Below are 14079 nucleotides of genomic sequence, written 5' to 3'. Positions count from 1 at the left end.
AAAGGAAATCTGCCATCCTTACCTGGTCTGGCCTAAATGTGACAACAATGGGGTTGACTCTCACTGCCATTCAGTTGTATCAATCGCTAGATACGACTACAGAACAAACAAATAAAACCGTACGGACCACTTGGCATCGATCTTGGAATTGCAAAAGACAACGGCAAAAACACAAACAGCCCTGTCGACAATGCAAAGTCCTCCTTATGGGGGCTAGTTCCGAAATTGGGAGAGCTGCCTCACGGACTAGTCAAGCAACAGCCTGATGTAGTCATTCTTACGGAATCATGCCTTACAGATAACACCCCGGACATCACCATTACCATCCCTGGATATGTCCTGTCCTGTCAGCAGGGCAGACCCAGCAGAGGTGGCAACACAGTGGTCTACAGTCGGGAAGGAGTTGCCATGGGAGTCCTTGACATTGACTCATGACCTCAGGTTAAACATGGGCAAGGAAACCTCTTACTGGTTACTATATACTACTTTGGCTGATAATTCAGTACTCCCCCATTTTGAACAATACCTACAGGGTGGCAACGGCGCAAAATGTCCTCTGGGTGGGGGATTTCAATATCCATCACCAAGAGTGGCTCAGTAGCAGCATTACTGATTGAGCTGGTTGGGTTCTAAAGGATATAACTGCTAGACTGGGTCTGCGGCAGGTGCTGAATGAACCAGCAAGAGGAAAAAACATACTTGACCTCATCCTTACTAATCTGTCGGCTGCAGAAGCATCTGTCCGTGACAGTTTAGGTAAAAGTGAGCACTGCACTGTCCTTGTGGAGATGAAGTCCTGCCTTGAGAATCACCTCCACCGTGTTGCCATGCGCTATCACCATGCTAAATGGGACAGACTTCGAACTGATCTAGCAGCTCAAGACGAGGCATCCACGAGGCGCTGTGGGCCACCAATAGAAGTAGAACTGAACTCCAGCACAATCTGCAATCTCATGGCCTGGCATATCCCCCACTCAACCATTACCATCAAGCTAGGGGATCAACCCTGGTTCAATGGACAGTGCAGGAGGGCATGTCAGGAGCAGCAGCAGATATACCTAAAAATGAGGTCTCAACCTGGTAAAACCACCAAACAGGACTAATTGCGTGCCAAACGGCATTAACAGCAAGTGATAAACAGAATGAAGGGTTCCCACAACCAATAGATCAGATCTAAATTCTGCAGTCCTTCCACATCCAGTTGTGAATGGTTGTGAACAATTAAACAACTCTGTAGAGGAGGAGTCTCCACGAATATCCCCATCCTCCATGATGGAGAAACCAGCACATTAGTGCAAAAGATAAGGCTGATGCGTTTGCAACAATCTTCAGTCAGAAGTGCTGAGTGGATGATCCATCTCTGGCTTTTCAGCATCACAGGTATCTGTCTCCAGCCAATTTGATTCACTCTACATAATATTAAGAAACAAGCTGGAGGCACTGAATACTACAATGGCAATGGGCCCTGATAACGTTCCGGCAATAGTACTGAGGACGTGCTCCAGAACTTGCAGCTCCCCTGGCCAGCTCTTTCAGTACAGTTACAACACTGGCATCTACTCGACAATGTGGAAAATTGCCTAGGTATGTTCTGTACACCAAAAGCAGGACAAATGCAATCCTGCCAATTACCACCCAATTAGTCCGCTCTCCATCATCAGTAAAGTGATTGGAAGGGGTCATCAACAGTGCTATCAAGCAGCACCTGCTCAGCAACAACCTGCTCAGTGATGCCAGTTTGAGTTTCGCCCGGGTCACTCTGCTCCTGATCTCATTACAGTCTTGGTTCAAACATGGACGTGAGAGTGACAGCCCTTGATATCAAGCTCGCATTTGATTGAGTATGGCATTAAGGAGCACTGGCAAAACTGGAATCAGTGGGTATTGGGGGCAAACACTCTGCTAGTTAGAGTAATACCTGGCACAAAGGAAGATGGTTATGGAGGGTCAGTCATCTCAGCTCCAGGACATCTCTGCAGGAGTCCCTCAGGGTAGTGACCTAGGCCCAACAATCTTCAGCTGCTTCATCAACGACCTTCCCTCTGTCATAAGGTCAGAAATGGGGATGTTCGCCGATGATTGCACAGTGTTCAACACCCATTCAGGACTCCTCAGATATGGAAGCAATCCATACTCAAATGCAACAAGATCTGGACAATATCCAGGCTTGGGTCGACAAGTGGCAAGTAACATTTGCGCCGCACAAATGCCAGACAAAGACCGTCACCGATAAGAGACATTCTAACCACTGCCCTTTGATATTCAACGGTATTGCCATCACTGAATCCCCCACTGTCAACATCCTTGGGGTGACCGTTGACCAGAAACTCAACTGGACTCTCACATAAACACAGTGGCTACAAGTGCAGGTCAAAGCTTAGGGATTCTGCGGTGAGTAACTCACCTCCTGACACCTTGAAGTCTATCCATCATTTACAAGGCACGGGTCAGGATTGTGATGGAGTACTCCCCACTTTCCTGGATGGGTGCAGCTGCAACAACACTCAAGAAGCTTGACACCATCCAGGACACAGCAATCCACTTGATTGGCACTACATCTACAAACATTCAGTCCCTCCACCACTGACGGCCAGTAGCAGCAGTGTGTACCATCTACAAGATGTACTGCAGAAATTCAGCAAAGATCCTTAGATAGCACCTTCCAAACCCATGACTACTTCCATCTAGAAGGACAAGGGCAACAGGTACTTAGGAACACCATCACTTGCAAGTTTCCTCCAAGCCATTCACCACCCTGACTTGGAAATATACAGTCGTTCCTTCATAGTCATTGAGTCAAAATCCTGGAATTCCCTCCCTATTGGCATTGTGGGTTAATCCACAGCAAGTGGACTGCAGCAATTCAAGAAAGCAGCTCATCACCACTTTCTCAAAGGCCAGTAGGGATGGGTCATCCAGCAATGCCCAAGTCCCACAAATGAATAAAATAAACGTAAGAGTCATGAGCATCCATACAGGCTGAGTCAGTGCTTTTTCAGTAGCTCATTACTTTGTGGTATTTTGATTAGGTTACTGGTCAGTCATAGAATAAGGGGAGGCAATGGGCTAGTGGTATTATCACTGGACTATTAATCCAGAGACCCAGGTAATGTTCTCGGACATGTGTTCAAATCCTGCCACAACAGATGGTGGAATTTGAATTCAATAAAAATATCTGGAATTAAGAGTCTAATGACCATTTTTGGAAAAAACCCATGTGGTTTACTAATGTCCTTTTAGGGAAGGAAACTGTCATCTTTACATGGTCTGGCCTACATGTGACCTGAGACCCACTGTAATGTGAATGATTCTTCACTGCCCTCTGGGATATTAGAGATGGATAATAAATGCTGTTCTAGTTAACAACGCTCTCATCCTGTGAATGAATAAGAAAACAAATGGTTACGAGAAGAAGATGGAGAAGTTTCAAAAGTTTTAAAAACATAATTTGATACCAAACTGAAATATACTAAATAGGGAAAGATTCTACAGCAAAGCAGTTTAATAAATTAATAACTTGTGAAATCTGGACCAAGTAGCCTCTGTGTCAATAGTCCTGTAGCTAAATTCAGTTTCTTGCAGTCATTGGGTAGGGCCAATCTGCATTTATGAAATTGCCCTGCTATAAGTTTACATTTTAACCTACTGGAACTAATGTAATTTTTCTTCTCTATTTAGGTTTCTAATCAAGTGCCTTAACAAAATAGATTGTGGTGAGCCTCTGCCCCAGTCTGTCTCTTACCTGTGTGAACCGGTAACTTCTCATTGTTCTGCAAAGGAAAAAAATGATTTCCTCAAACCATTCATTTATATAGAGTCCTACAAGCACAGGGCACACAGGTCAGTAACATTACTATTTGGGATTGGAATGTATCAATGACATAGATTCGGAATGAGCAGAAGAGTGTGGAAAAAACTTTCTAAAAGAACTTTTAAATCATTGTATGTCTTTTAAAATTGACTCAGCAAGTATCCATAGGAAAAAAATTCCCCAAATGTAATGTCACATGACATTCACAGCATGCGAATGCCCGGCATGTTGCCAACAAGAGATAATTTAACTATCGCCCTTTCAGTTCCTGGCCACCAACTAGAAAACACAGTCTTTTGTCAGTTGTTGCAGAAATCCATTTGGAATCCTTTAGGTAGGAAATCTACTGTCCTTACCTTATCTGGCCTACATGTGACTCTAGACTGTCAGCAATGCAGTTGACTCTTAACTGCCCTCTGAAATGGCCAAGCATTTTACACATGTTATGGACCAGGCCAGAACCCCTCAAAGCATTTCAAGAAAGTAGCCCAGACCCTAACTCCGCTAGTTGGTTTAAGCAGGTGCAAAGCGGATATCCCAGGAGTGATGCAGTTGGTCAAGCAACTTAGTCTGTTGGGTTTCAGATAGGTTAAGTTATAACTATCGACTTAATGATGCTGTTCCCAATACTTGCAACAATCCCCTTGACACAAAAGGTAAAATCAAACACTGGGTCTTACAGGAGAGAAGTCAAAGAGAGAGTTTCAACATGAATCTGCTTCTTTGGGTCCAGCAGCTTCACAACTGCCTGACTGCTTTCAGTGAATAGCCAGACCAGACCAGACCAAACCAAACCAAAGAAAAGCTGAACTGGGGGAACTGGCCACTTCCCTTTCATTGTACAGGTTTTTTTTAAACTTAAATGCCTTTTGCCTGAAGCAGTATCTGTTAGCTATAATCAATTTGGGCCTAAAGTCCTTCAAACTTAGACTTTTCAGAGTCTGTCTTTTATGACCTCTGAGGAAAAAAAAAGCCAAGGACACCATAACCTTGTTAAAGGAGCAGCATCATCACACCTACTTGAAGGTCAAATAGGAGAGGGCAATAAACTTTGACCTGACCAGTGATGTCCACATCCCACGAACAGTTCGGAAAAGTTTCCCTTTAGTCTACTCCAAAGGAAATGAATGAGCTTCAAGTTTACTCCTGGTCAAGTAAACTGTAAACTTTAGATGCATTATAATAAAGTAAGGTGATGATTCATTTGGCAAGACTATATTAGTTGGATCTTACCATGTGGTAAGCCACAATCTACGCCTGTTTTTGTCCTAATATGAGAGCACTTGGGATTTGAACAACAATCTTGAGTAGCATGTTCAGCCATTGATAGCACAAACAGTAGTTGAAAACACAAACAGGATTGTTGGATGTGGTATTCAACAAAAACAGCATCATTGTGGATTGTGTGAAGCTTCGGGACATTTTAAAGTGAATCCGTTGGAATGGGAATCAAAAAGACCAAGCCACACCAATGGGTAATGACTTTAGTGCAGTATTTTCTCTTAGAATTGGAAGAAAAACAAAACAGTAGTTGTGATTGTACAGTGAGTAACAGCTAATCCACAGGATGGTGAAAGCAGATACACAATATTGACAGCCAGTGAAGGCAATTTGCTAATGACCCATTCAATCATGTAGTGACCTAGTCAGTGTCTTCTGAGATTTACCAAATGTAATTCGAACAACATCACTTGTTTCGAATGAATGTAATGTCATGATCAAAATGTTATTCACTTGATACCTTTGATAGGACAAAATTAATGAAGCTGCCATCCTGAAAATTACAGCTTGTTTCTTGTTAAATTCACAAAGCTAAAAATCAGCAAAGTTTGCAAAGCAAAAGTTGTTGCATAATATTTTCCATTAAGTAAAACTTTACTGATTAAATTGGACACATATAAAAGTAAGGTACTCCAGTGGATTTTTTATTACAATTCTCCTAGTGCAAGGAGAAATTGTCTTGATTCTCCATTTAAATTAAAATCGAAAAACTTCCTAAATTCGATGAATGGCATTGAACTGGCCCTGATCTGGCAGTGAAATTAGGCTTTGTGCAGGAAATAGCTAATGAATGCAAAGGAATAATAATCATCATAGTGAACAGAATAATAAACCATATTGCCAATACAAGCCTGAAGCAGTAATGTTGAAACAGGACAGTGCTCCATTCAGACCAGAACATAATATAAATTTAGAAGTCAAATAGTGATATAAACATTCTACATAGAAGTGATATCTGAGCTGTGGACATGATAGTGAGGCCATCACTTGTTAGTATATTAGGATACCTTTTACCATAAACAATAATGTAATTGGAATTTAATATTCATTAAAAGGAAATAATATTAAGTGTCAATATAGTGTAATTTTGTAGTGCAGAACAATCTTTTTCAGTAATGATACCATACACTCATTCAATTTAGAGTCATTTTGAATCTGATTAATTGTCTTTTAAGATTACTCTGTCGTGTGTTGTTCTATTTCCTTCAGACTGATTAAGGATGCTGGGATCAAGTTGCAGTCTCTGCTTCAGTCTGGGGTTGAGCAACATGTTGCCTGGAATAGCACTTCTGTACAGCTTGCAAGGGCTGCTGTTGTAAGATTATGGTTTATATGTTCTCATTACTTTTAGTCAAAAAGTAAACAATGATTAAACATACACCCATAATTATATTGCAGTTACATGTTCCCTGAATCTCCAAGTTATCGTTGCATTAGTGCCACGTTAACCAAATGCAAGTCGAAATAGCTTAACCTGTACACCCAAATCACAAATTGATTCCATCCTGAGAGAGCAAAATGATTTGAAAAAGTCATATTGGGATATGAGAGAAAATTGCAAATAAAGAAAGCCTTGATTTGATCAGCAAAAGTGTATTTTGATTTCATGCAAGGGATAGGGTCCCACTTGATGACACAGTGAGGAAGATGTGTGAAATTTCAACCCCAGACCCCAGGCCTACTCTCCCATTACAGAGACAGGTGACTGGACGTAGTTTAATCTGAGGATTGCCTCAAGCGAGGGGAGACGTTGAGAAGGAGAATCCTTCGTCGTAACTTCAACTACATATGTATGAATGATTTACTTCCTGAAAATATAGAAGATTTCAGTATAGACTACAAATGTCCACAGCAACATGATATGTCATCAAGCGCTATCATTTTTTGTCTTCAAATTTCACAAGTGTCTTCTCCTGTCTATTTAATAATTTGCATTAATTTTACATTAGTATGTGGAGGCACTGAGGAAAAATATATATGTTGAAACATGAAAATTAATTCAATTAATCTAACTTGTCAAATGTAAGGTCCGTCTGCTCAGATCACTTTCATGTTTTTGCCTTTGCCAACCCTTCTATATTAAAGTACAGCCATTCCTTTTGCAAAGTTGCTTATATGTAAAATACTGTTGGCTTATCCATGATCAGATCTACCTTTCAAAACAGTGTGCAGCACTTACGTTTTGCATCACTTCGTGTCTTAGATCATGCTAAACAAAAAGCCATTCCAGGTGTAATAATGCGCACTGCATTTGGTTTTATTCGTTTATTAGAATACCAGCTTCTTAACTGGATTTTTTAGCTTTTGTCTAGTAAAGTGTTTTTATTTACAAATGCCTGGTAATTATGCAATAGTGAAAGAGTTAACTGTGATAGGACTAGTTCACATAACGTAATGAATGAATAATACTCTATTTCCACTTTCCCTACTGACTCCATTATGTAATAAATTAAATATAGTCATAACATTTATTAATTTTGTTCTTAACCTCACTTACTAAAATACTTTTAGTAAGAATACTTTGAGAAAAGAAGTGTTTGTTGAGTTTGGGTTCCATTTATTCTGTATTTTGACATTCCAGGCTCATTGCCATTACATAGTTGTGAAGAACTTTGTTGAGACACTGGAAAAATTGAAGTTTGAGCCTGAACTCCAGCAAGTGGTCAAAATGTTGTGTGATCTTTACGCACTGACTGGCATACTAGACAACGCTGGGGATTTCTTATATGATGGCTTTCTGACTGGAAAACAACTAGACTTGATGACTACCTCTCAACAGCGTCTTCTATCCCTTGTCCGGTAAAGTCACTGCTTTGTGTACATTCCATTTCAATGAGAAAAAAATATATAGATCTAATGTATTTTGTAGTCTTCACTTGGTAACCAGATGAAACAAAAAATCGCTAACTATTGGAGAGTGGATTTCATTACTATCATCAACTCCATTTTATGCAAAATTGACGAGATCTAACTTTCAAAACAATATACAGTGCTTATATTTTTTATCACTTCTCTTAAATCATGCTGAACAAGTTGGTGTTTGTGATTTTAGTTCATGTGTAGCTGGGTGGGACTACAGCTACTGCAGTTGTAGACTCAGTACTCTTGTCAATAGTACCAGTGATTTAGTTCTGATATATGTTTTAGATTGATAAAATCATAAGATGCAAAAAAAGAAATAGACTTCTGATATAAAATTAGTTCAAATCTTATTAATTATCTATTGTAATGTTTCTTGAAAAGCTAAAGATTTTAACTGCAGTTGAGAGTACTGAGAGTGAAGAATTCATCTGAAGACACACCTCAAAACCAGAAAAGCAAAATGTCAGCATGCTCATTTCAGCAAGAAAATGTTACAGCAAGTTGTTAATTTGTTTGTATTACTAATGAATACCAGTACTTCCATTAATATTTATATGAATATGCAAAAACATATCCTAATGAAAAATTCTGTTTTTAGGAAAAAGGCTGTCTCCATAGCTGATGCATTTGATTATCCTGACAAACAGCTGAATTCTGCAATTGGTAATTATGATGGCTATGCTTACCAGCACCTCTTTGAATGGGTTCAGAAAGCCCCCACAAATGCAAAGGTACCCTGAGTTTCATTCATTTGAATAACACATTGTACATGCAGCCCATCCAGTGGTGGCGCCTGTAAGATTTCTTTTGTGCATGCATGTCTTATGTCTCAACTCACAGGGATAGTGTACTAAAAGTCAGCCCCACTATTCCTAGGGTTGTCAGAAAAGTTAAAGTTCTTTAAACATACACAATGATTCCCTCAATTTACTGGTCTTCTAGACCCAGTTTTCTATACTTAGCAAGAATGACTAATTATTACAATTAATTGGAATCTAATTGCAGGTAAATAATTACAAACAGCATGCCCTTCTGAGGTCTGTTTGAGGCAACTACCAAGGTTAGAGGGAATGTTATTTACTAACTATTGCCATATAACACTAGTAATTGAAACTATAATCCCTTTATAAACTCCCTTTTTATATGCACATATAAACACACACACACTAGTCTTTTGTTCCCAAGTTAAGTTGGTCCTTTTCAGAAGATTTTTTTCTCTGTCTTCTGTTTCCAAATGCTTCCATTGGTTTTCAAGAGGCAGAAAGTGGCTGGTTCACTTCATGTTTCTTGACTTATCAATTAAGAGTCACAACTTACAGCAACTGCAGAGGGAAAGATTAACTAGTTTTCTTCAGAATAAAGTGGGTTTTGACAGCAGAGAACAGAGGAAAAACCTGAGCTGGTGGACATCTGATCACTTCTCTGGATTTGAATTCAAACCCCATGCTGATCAGTTCCCTGAGGAACATTCACACAGGCAAATGGCCATAGACCTATTAACTGCTTGTCACCAAGCAAAGCTCCATCTGAGTACAACCATGCATGGCATTAGTGTTTGATTACTTGCTTTTCAAAATAGACTGCAATCCTTGCAAAATACTGGCTTTAAAACAGTTCTTTCTCAATTCAATCCACAATTACAAAAACGCTAAAAGGTTAGTCTTTACGCTTTGTTAAAACACACCCACAGTTTTGCTGTAAACAAAGAAATCTGCTTTTCTTGTCAATCTGTCCCCACATTACTGGCCTAACTGATGACATTCAAATCTCATGAAGGATAATAAAACAAAAATTGTCCTTTAATTCTATGGGTTCATTATTGTTGGAGTTATAGCTCACAGTCTTTGACTGTTATTGTTTAAAACAAGAATGTTATTATAAACTATTCACAGTTATAAGCACATTTCCTTACACTAGCTTCTTTCCATGCTACTTTCTTTTTTAATCATGAACTCAGAGTCCATGTCACTTCCTCTTTTGACATCACAGACTATTACGGTTAATCCTTTATAGGTCTTAATACGATATATCAGCAGGCCTGAGTTGCAAACAAATTCAGTTCTCGACTCTTTGCAAGTATAAAAAAGCCATTCATAAGTATAGGAAATGTTTGTATGTCTGATCTTTACAATTATACTGCATATGGGATCCCATTTGTAAGCATAACCATTCATAAATTGGGGACCCCCACAAGCCATTATACTACAGATTCTGCATCTATAAAATTGAAAGTATAGTTGATGCATTTACTGGAAGAGGGATCTTTCTATGTTGTTAATGGTAAATGACAATTGGGGTTGTTTACTAAAATATTCATGCGAAAATATGAAATCAAAAATCAACATTCACCTTAAGTTATAGAGTACAACAGTTAACTCAATTTCTGTCTTAAAATTTACATTGTCTTGTCGCAGCAGTGATATTTGCTTTGTTTCCTCGATATGACATTCAGGTACATATTTCTTGCATTTTTGGTACCCTATACACATCTAAACATCTAATCTGTTCTATGGACTCAAATAATGACATATCGAAATAATGGAGTATTGTAAGGTGGATTGATAAGTTGAAATCACACCAGCTAGTTCATTTCCTTATTCCCATTAACCCCATCAAGACTCCATTTGATCCCAGGTCATACACCATCCTTACAATTAATACTGTACGTGCTGATTTGTATTTTAGGAGTGTATGAAAGAGAAAGAACTTGAATCCACAGTATCTTATGCTTGAATGTCGTAATGTGTCTATTAATTATTTTGCAGCCTATTTTTTTTTTAAAGTAGTCTGTTGTTTAATAGGCATATGCAGAGCCAATATGCAAAGCAAGTTCTATGAACAGTAAATAAATAGCTAATCTGTTTTGATTGTGTTTAAGGACTAGATACTGACTGAAATATTGGCAAACCTTTCCAACTCCTCATTGAAAGTATTGTAGGATCTGTCATATTTGTTTATGTAGTACCTCAAACAGTGCATCACTTCCTCAGTACTCCACTGTGGTAGTTTAGTTTATATGCCCAAGTATTCTGACTCAGTCGGATTACGACTGAAATGAAGATAAAAAGAGAAAATATTTAAGTGCTGTTGGGGGAAGAAAAACTGGTGAATGAAACTAATTGGATAACTCCTTTTATAGATCAGCACTTTGGGCTAAATGTCCACCTCCTTTCTGTATCATTCAATAAGGTTTTGCATCTTGTAATGTTGGTTAACTTCCCTGCTGCTAATAAAATAACATTTTCTGGAGTTTAATTTCCAACATCCTTTTCCTTTCATAATTGTCCTGCATTCTTGTTAGCTAGAGCTGATTATCTTTATGAAAATAAAAACATAAATGAATAAAGCAACAAATAATATTGAATTGTATCTAGGATCAGTTAGAATGTAGTGATCATAATTTGTCTAACTTAAATGGAAACAGACCTTTCAGTCCAACTCGTCCGTGTCAACCAGTCCCTCAAGAATAGAGATGTGATGAAGGTGTTCAGAATTATGAGGTATCTTGACAGCATGGATAGAGACAAATTGAATCCATTGATTTGAGAACCAGAGGACACTTAAGGTGCAGGACAAAAGAAGCAACAATAACATGAGGAAAGTTTTTAATACGCACTGAGTGGTTAAAATCTGGAATGTGCTACCCAAGTGTGGTAGAGGCAAATCCATCCAAAACATTGCATTCAAAAGAAAACTGCATTATTATTTGAAGAGAAAAGATGTGCTGAGTGGTTCTAGGAAAGCGAAGGTAGTATGACTAGCTAAGTTGTTCTTGCATGAACATGCTGAACTGAATAGCGGCCTAGGAGAAAGTGAAGACTGCAGATGCTGGAGATCAGTCGAAGATTGTGGTGCTGGAAAAGCACAGTAGGTCAAGCAGCATCCAAGGAGCAGGAGAGTTGTTTCATCAGGAATCCACCTCGCTTTCAATTAGAACAGTCCAACATGGAATCAATTTAGGTAAAGGGGCAGTAGAAAGAGATCTGGGTGTTCTTGTACACCAGTCAATGAAAGTAAGCATGCAGGTACAGCAGGTAATGAAGAAGGCTAATAGCATGCTGGCCTTCATAACAAGAGGGATTGAGTATAGAAGCAAAGAGGTTCTTCTGCAGCTGTACAGGGCCCTGGTGAGACCACATCTGGAGTATTGTGTGCAGTTCTGGTCTCCAAATTTTGAGGAAAGACATTCTGGCTATTGAGAGAGTGCAGCGTAGGTTCACGAGGTCAATTCCTGGAATGGTGGGACTACCTTACACTGAAAGACTGGAGCGACTGGGCTTGAATACCCTTGAGTTTAGAAGACTGAGAGGGGATCTGATTGAGACATATAAGATTATTAAAGGTTTGGACACTCTGGAGGCAGGAAACGTGTTTCCGCTGATGGGTGAGTGCCGAACCAGAGGACACAGTTTAAAAATACGGGGTAGACCATTTAGGACAGAGATGAGGAGAAACTTCTTCACCCAGGGGGGTGGTTGTGTGGAATGCTCTGCCCAGAGGGCAGTGGAGGCCTAGTCTCTGGATTCATTTAAGAAAGAATTGGATAGAGCTCTCAAGGATATTGGAATCAAGGGTTATGGAGATAAGGCAGGAACAGGATACTGATTTAAGGATGATCAGCCATGATCATATTGAATAGTGATCCAGGCTCGAAGGGCAGAATGGCATACTCCTGTACCTATTGTCTATTGTAACTTTCTGGCTTTGATTTGCTGCTGATTTTAATGGTTAAGACTATTAACAGTATGGAATACTGTTTGTCATAAGTCGTTGCAAGACTAATAATGGCTTCCTGTGTAATAACCATTGATCCTGATTCAAAAGGTTGTTGCAAAAAAAAAGTTGCCAGTCTCCTGTTATATCTTCCAAGCACGTAACACCTGATGTGATTTGCCAGCCTAGAACTATCTCAGTAAGAGAATCATAAACACACAGTCCACACTTTTTCAATTACATGCAATAGCAATGTAAGATGTTAGGATTAACTCGTGGGTCAAAGTACTTTAAGCTTTATTCATACATTTGCTGTTGGTTTAGAAGGGTATTGCTAATCTAGAAGGTGTTCAGCTATGAGAGTAGATCTTCCCAAGTGCTGTCAAAGTTCTTGCGTATTTAATTCTATAATGTTCTATGAAACTTTGATTTTGTCCTTTAGATTGTATAATGGAAGTAAATGCATTGGTTATGAAATTCCATTGAAATGCAGGGATATTCTTGCGAAAATGGAGCAATTCTTTGCATTTATTGTTGTCAACATTTGAAAGTAAATAGTTTATTGGATTTTTGTTTCCACAGGTAAACCCTGCATATGAGAAATATCTGAAGCCTCGCTTTCAATTAGCACAGTCCAAGTTGTAATTTTCTGGATTTGTTTTGCTGCTGAATTTAATGGTTAAGACTACGTTAACAGCATAGAATATTGATTATCATAAACAATTGCAAGTGGCCACTATGACTCTTGACAGCCAGGTTTATTCACAATAATCAAAAATGTTAGTTGTTGAACTAAGGTTCACTTGATTTCTTTTCAAATTTCTAATGAATATCTACTTGTTTTCAGAGAAATTAAAAATCCTTACTCAGTGCCTGATCTATGATACCAATAATTTCAGAAGGCTCAGGATTTGAATGCATTCTTTTTTTATGCTGCTTACAACTATAAAACATATTTCTATATCCATTCATTTTACTAACATTAGCCTTATCAGATTTCATTTAATGTATCATATGTTAACTATTAAATAAACCAGGGAGAGCACTGCTTCATTACAACAATTCTTGTAAGAACCAAATAATGTAACATTTAAGGTGTATGGTCTCCTTTCTCCTACTTCCCCACTAAACTCACACCTGCAAGTTATGCTAATCATGTAAGCATATACAAATTTTTGAAATAGAGAACTCAAGATCTCCAATGGATTTAACTCTGTCAAATCTCACTTCAGTTGAAATTCTGATATTTTGTCAGATTCCTGATCAAAATCTCCAGCTAACGTGGAAAATGAGCTTTCTTGCACGCAACACTACCTAGGCTACAAACTTGAAATTTAAAACAGCACATTCTAAAATTGAATACACAGTGCAACTGCTATGGTTTGTGATCTTTAATTCAGTCATAAAGACAA

General features: G+C 38.7%; 1 protein-coding gene across 1 annotated transcript in view; it reads left to right on the top strand.

Annotated features, from left to right (window-relative positions):
- The window catches only part of LOC132822352 (peroxisomal acyl-coenzyme A oxidase 2-like), a 35542-nt gene extending 22003 nt beyond the window's left edge, over positions 1-13539 (top strand). Inside the window, exons 10-14 of the mRNA XM_060835645.1 lie at positions 3679-3840; positions 6302-6407; positions 7674-7891; positions 8553-8685; positions 13250-13539. Coding sequence (XP_060691628.1) covers positions 3679-3840; positions 6302-6407; positions 7674-7891; positions 8553-8685; positions 13250-13312 — 682 coding nt within the window. The 3' untranslated portion in view covers positions 13313-13539. The remainder of the gene's footprint in view (positions 1-3678; positions 3841-6301; positions 6408-7673; positions 7892-8552; positions 8686-13249) is intronic.
- The last annotated feature ends 540 nt before the right edge of the window (positions 13540-14079 follow it).

The sequence above is a fragment of the Hemiscyllium ocellatum genome, chromosome 14 (assembly GCF_020745735.1).
Source record: "Hemiscyllium ocellatum isolate sHemOce1 chromosome 14, sHemOce1.pat.X.cur, whole genome shotgun sequence".
In the NCBI taxonomy this organism is placed as follows: Eukaryota; Metazoa; Chordata; class Chondrichthyes; order Orectolobiformes; family Hemiscylliidae; genus Hemiscyllium; species Hemiscyllium ocellatum.
The sequence above is the reverse complement of the archived record's forward strand: the minus strand, read 5'-3'. Positions and strand labels throughout refer to the sequence as shown.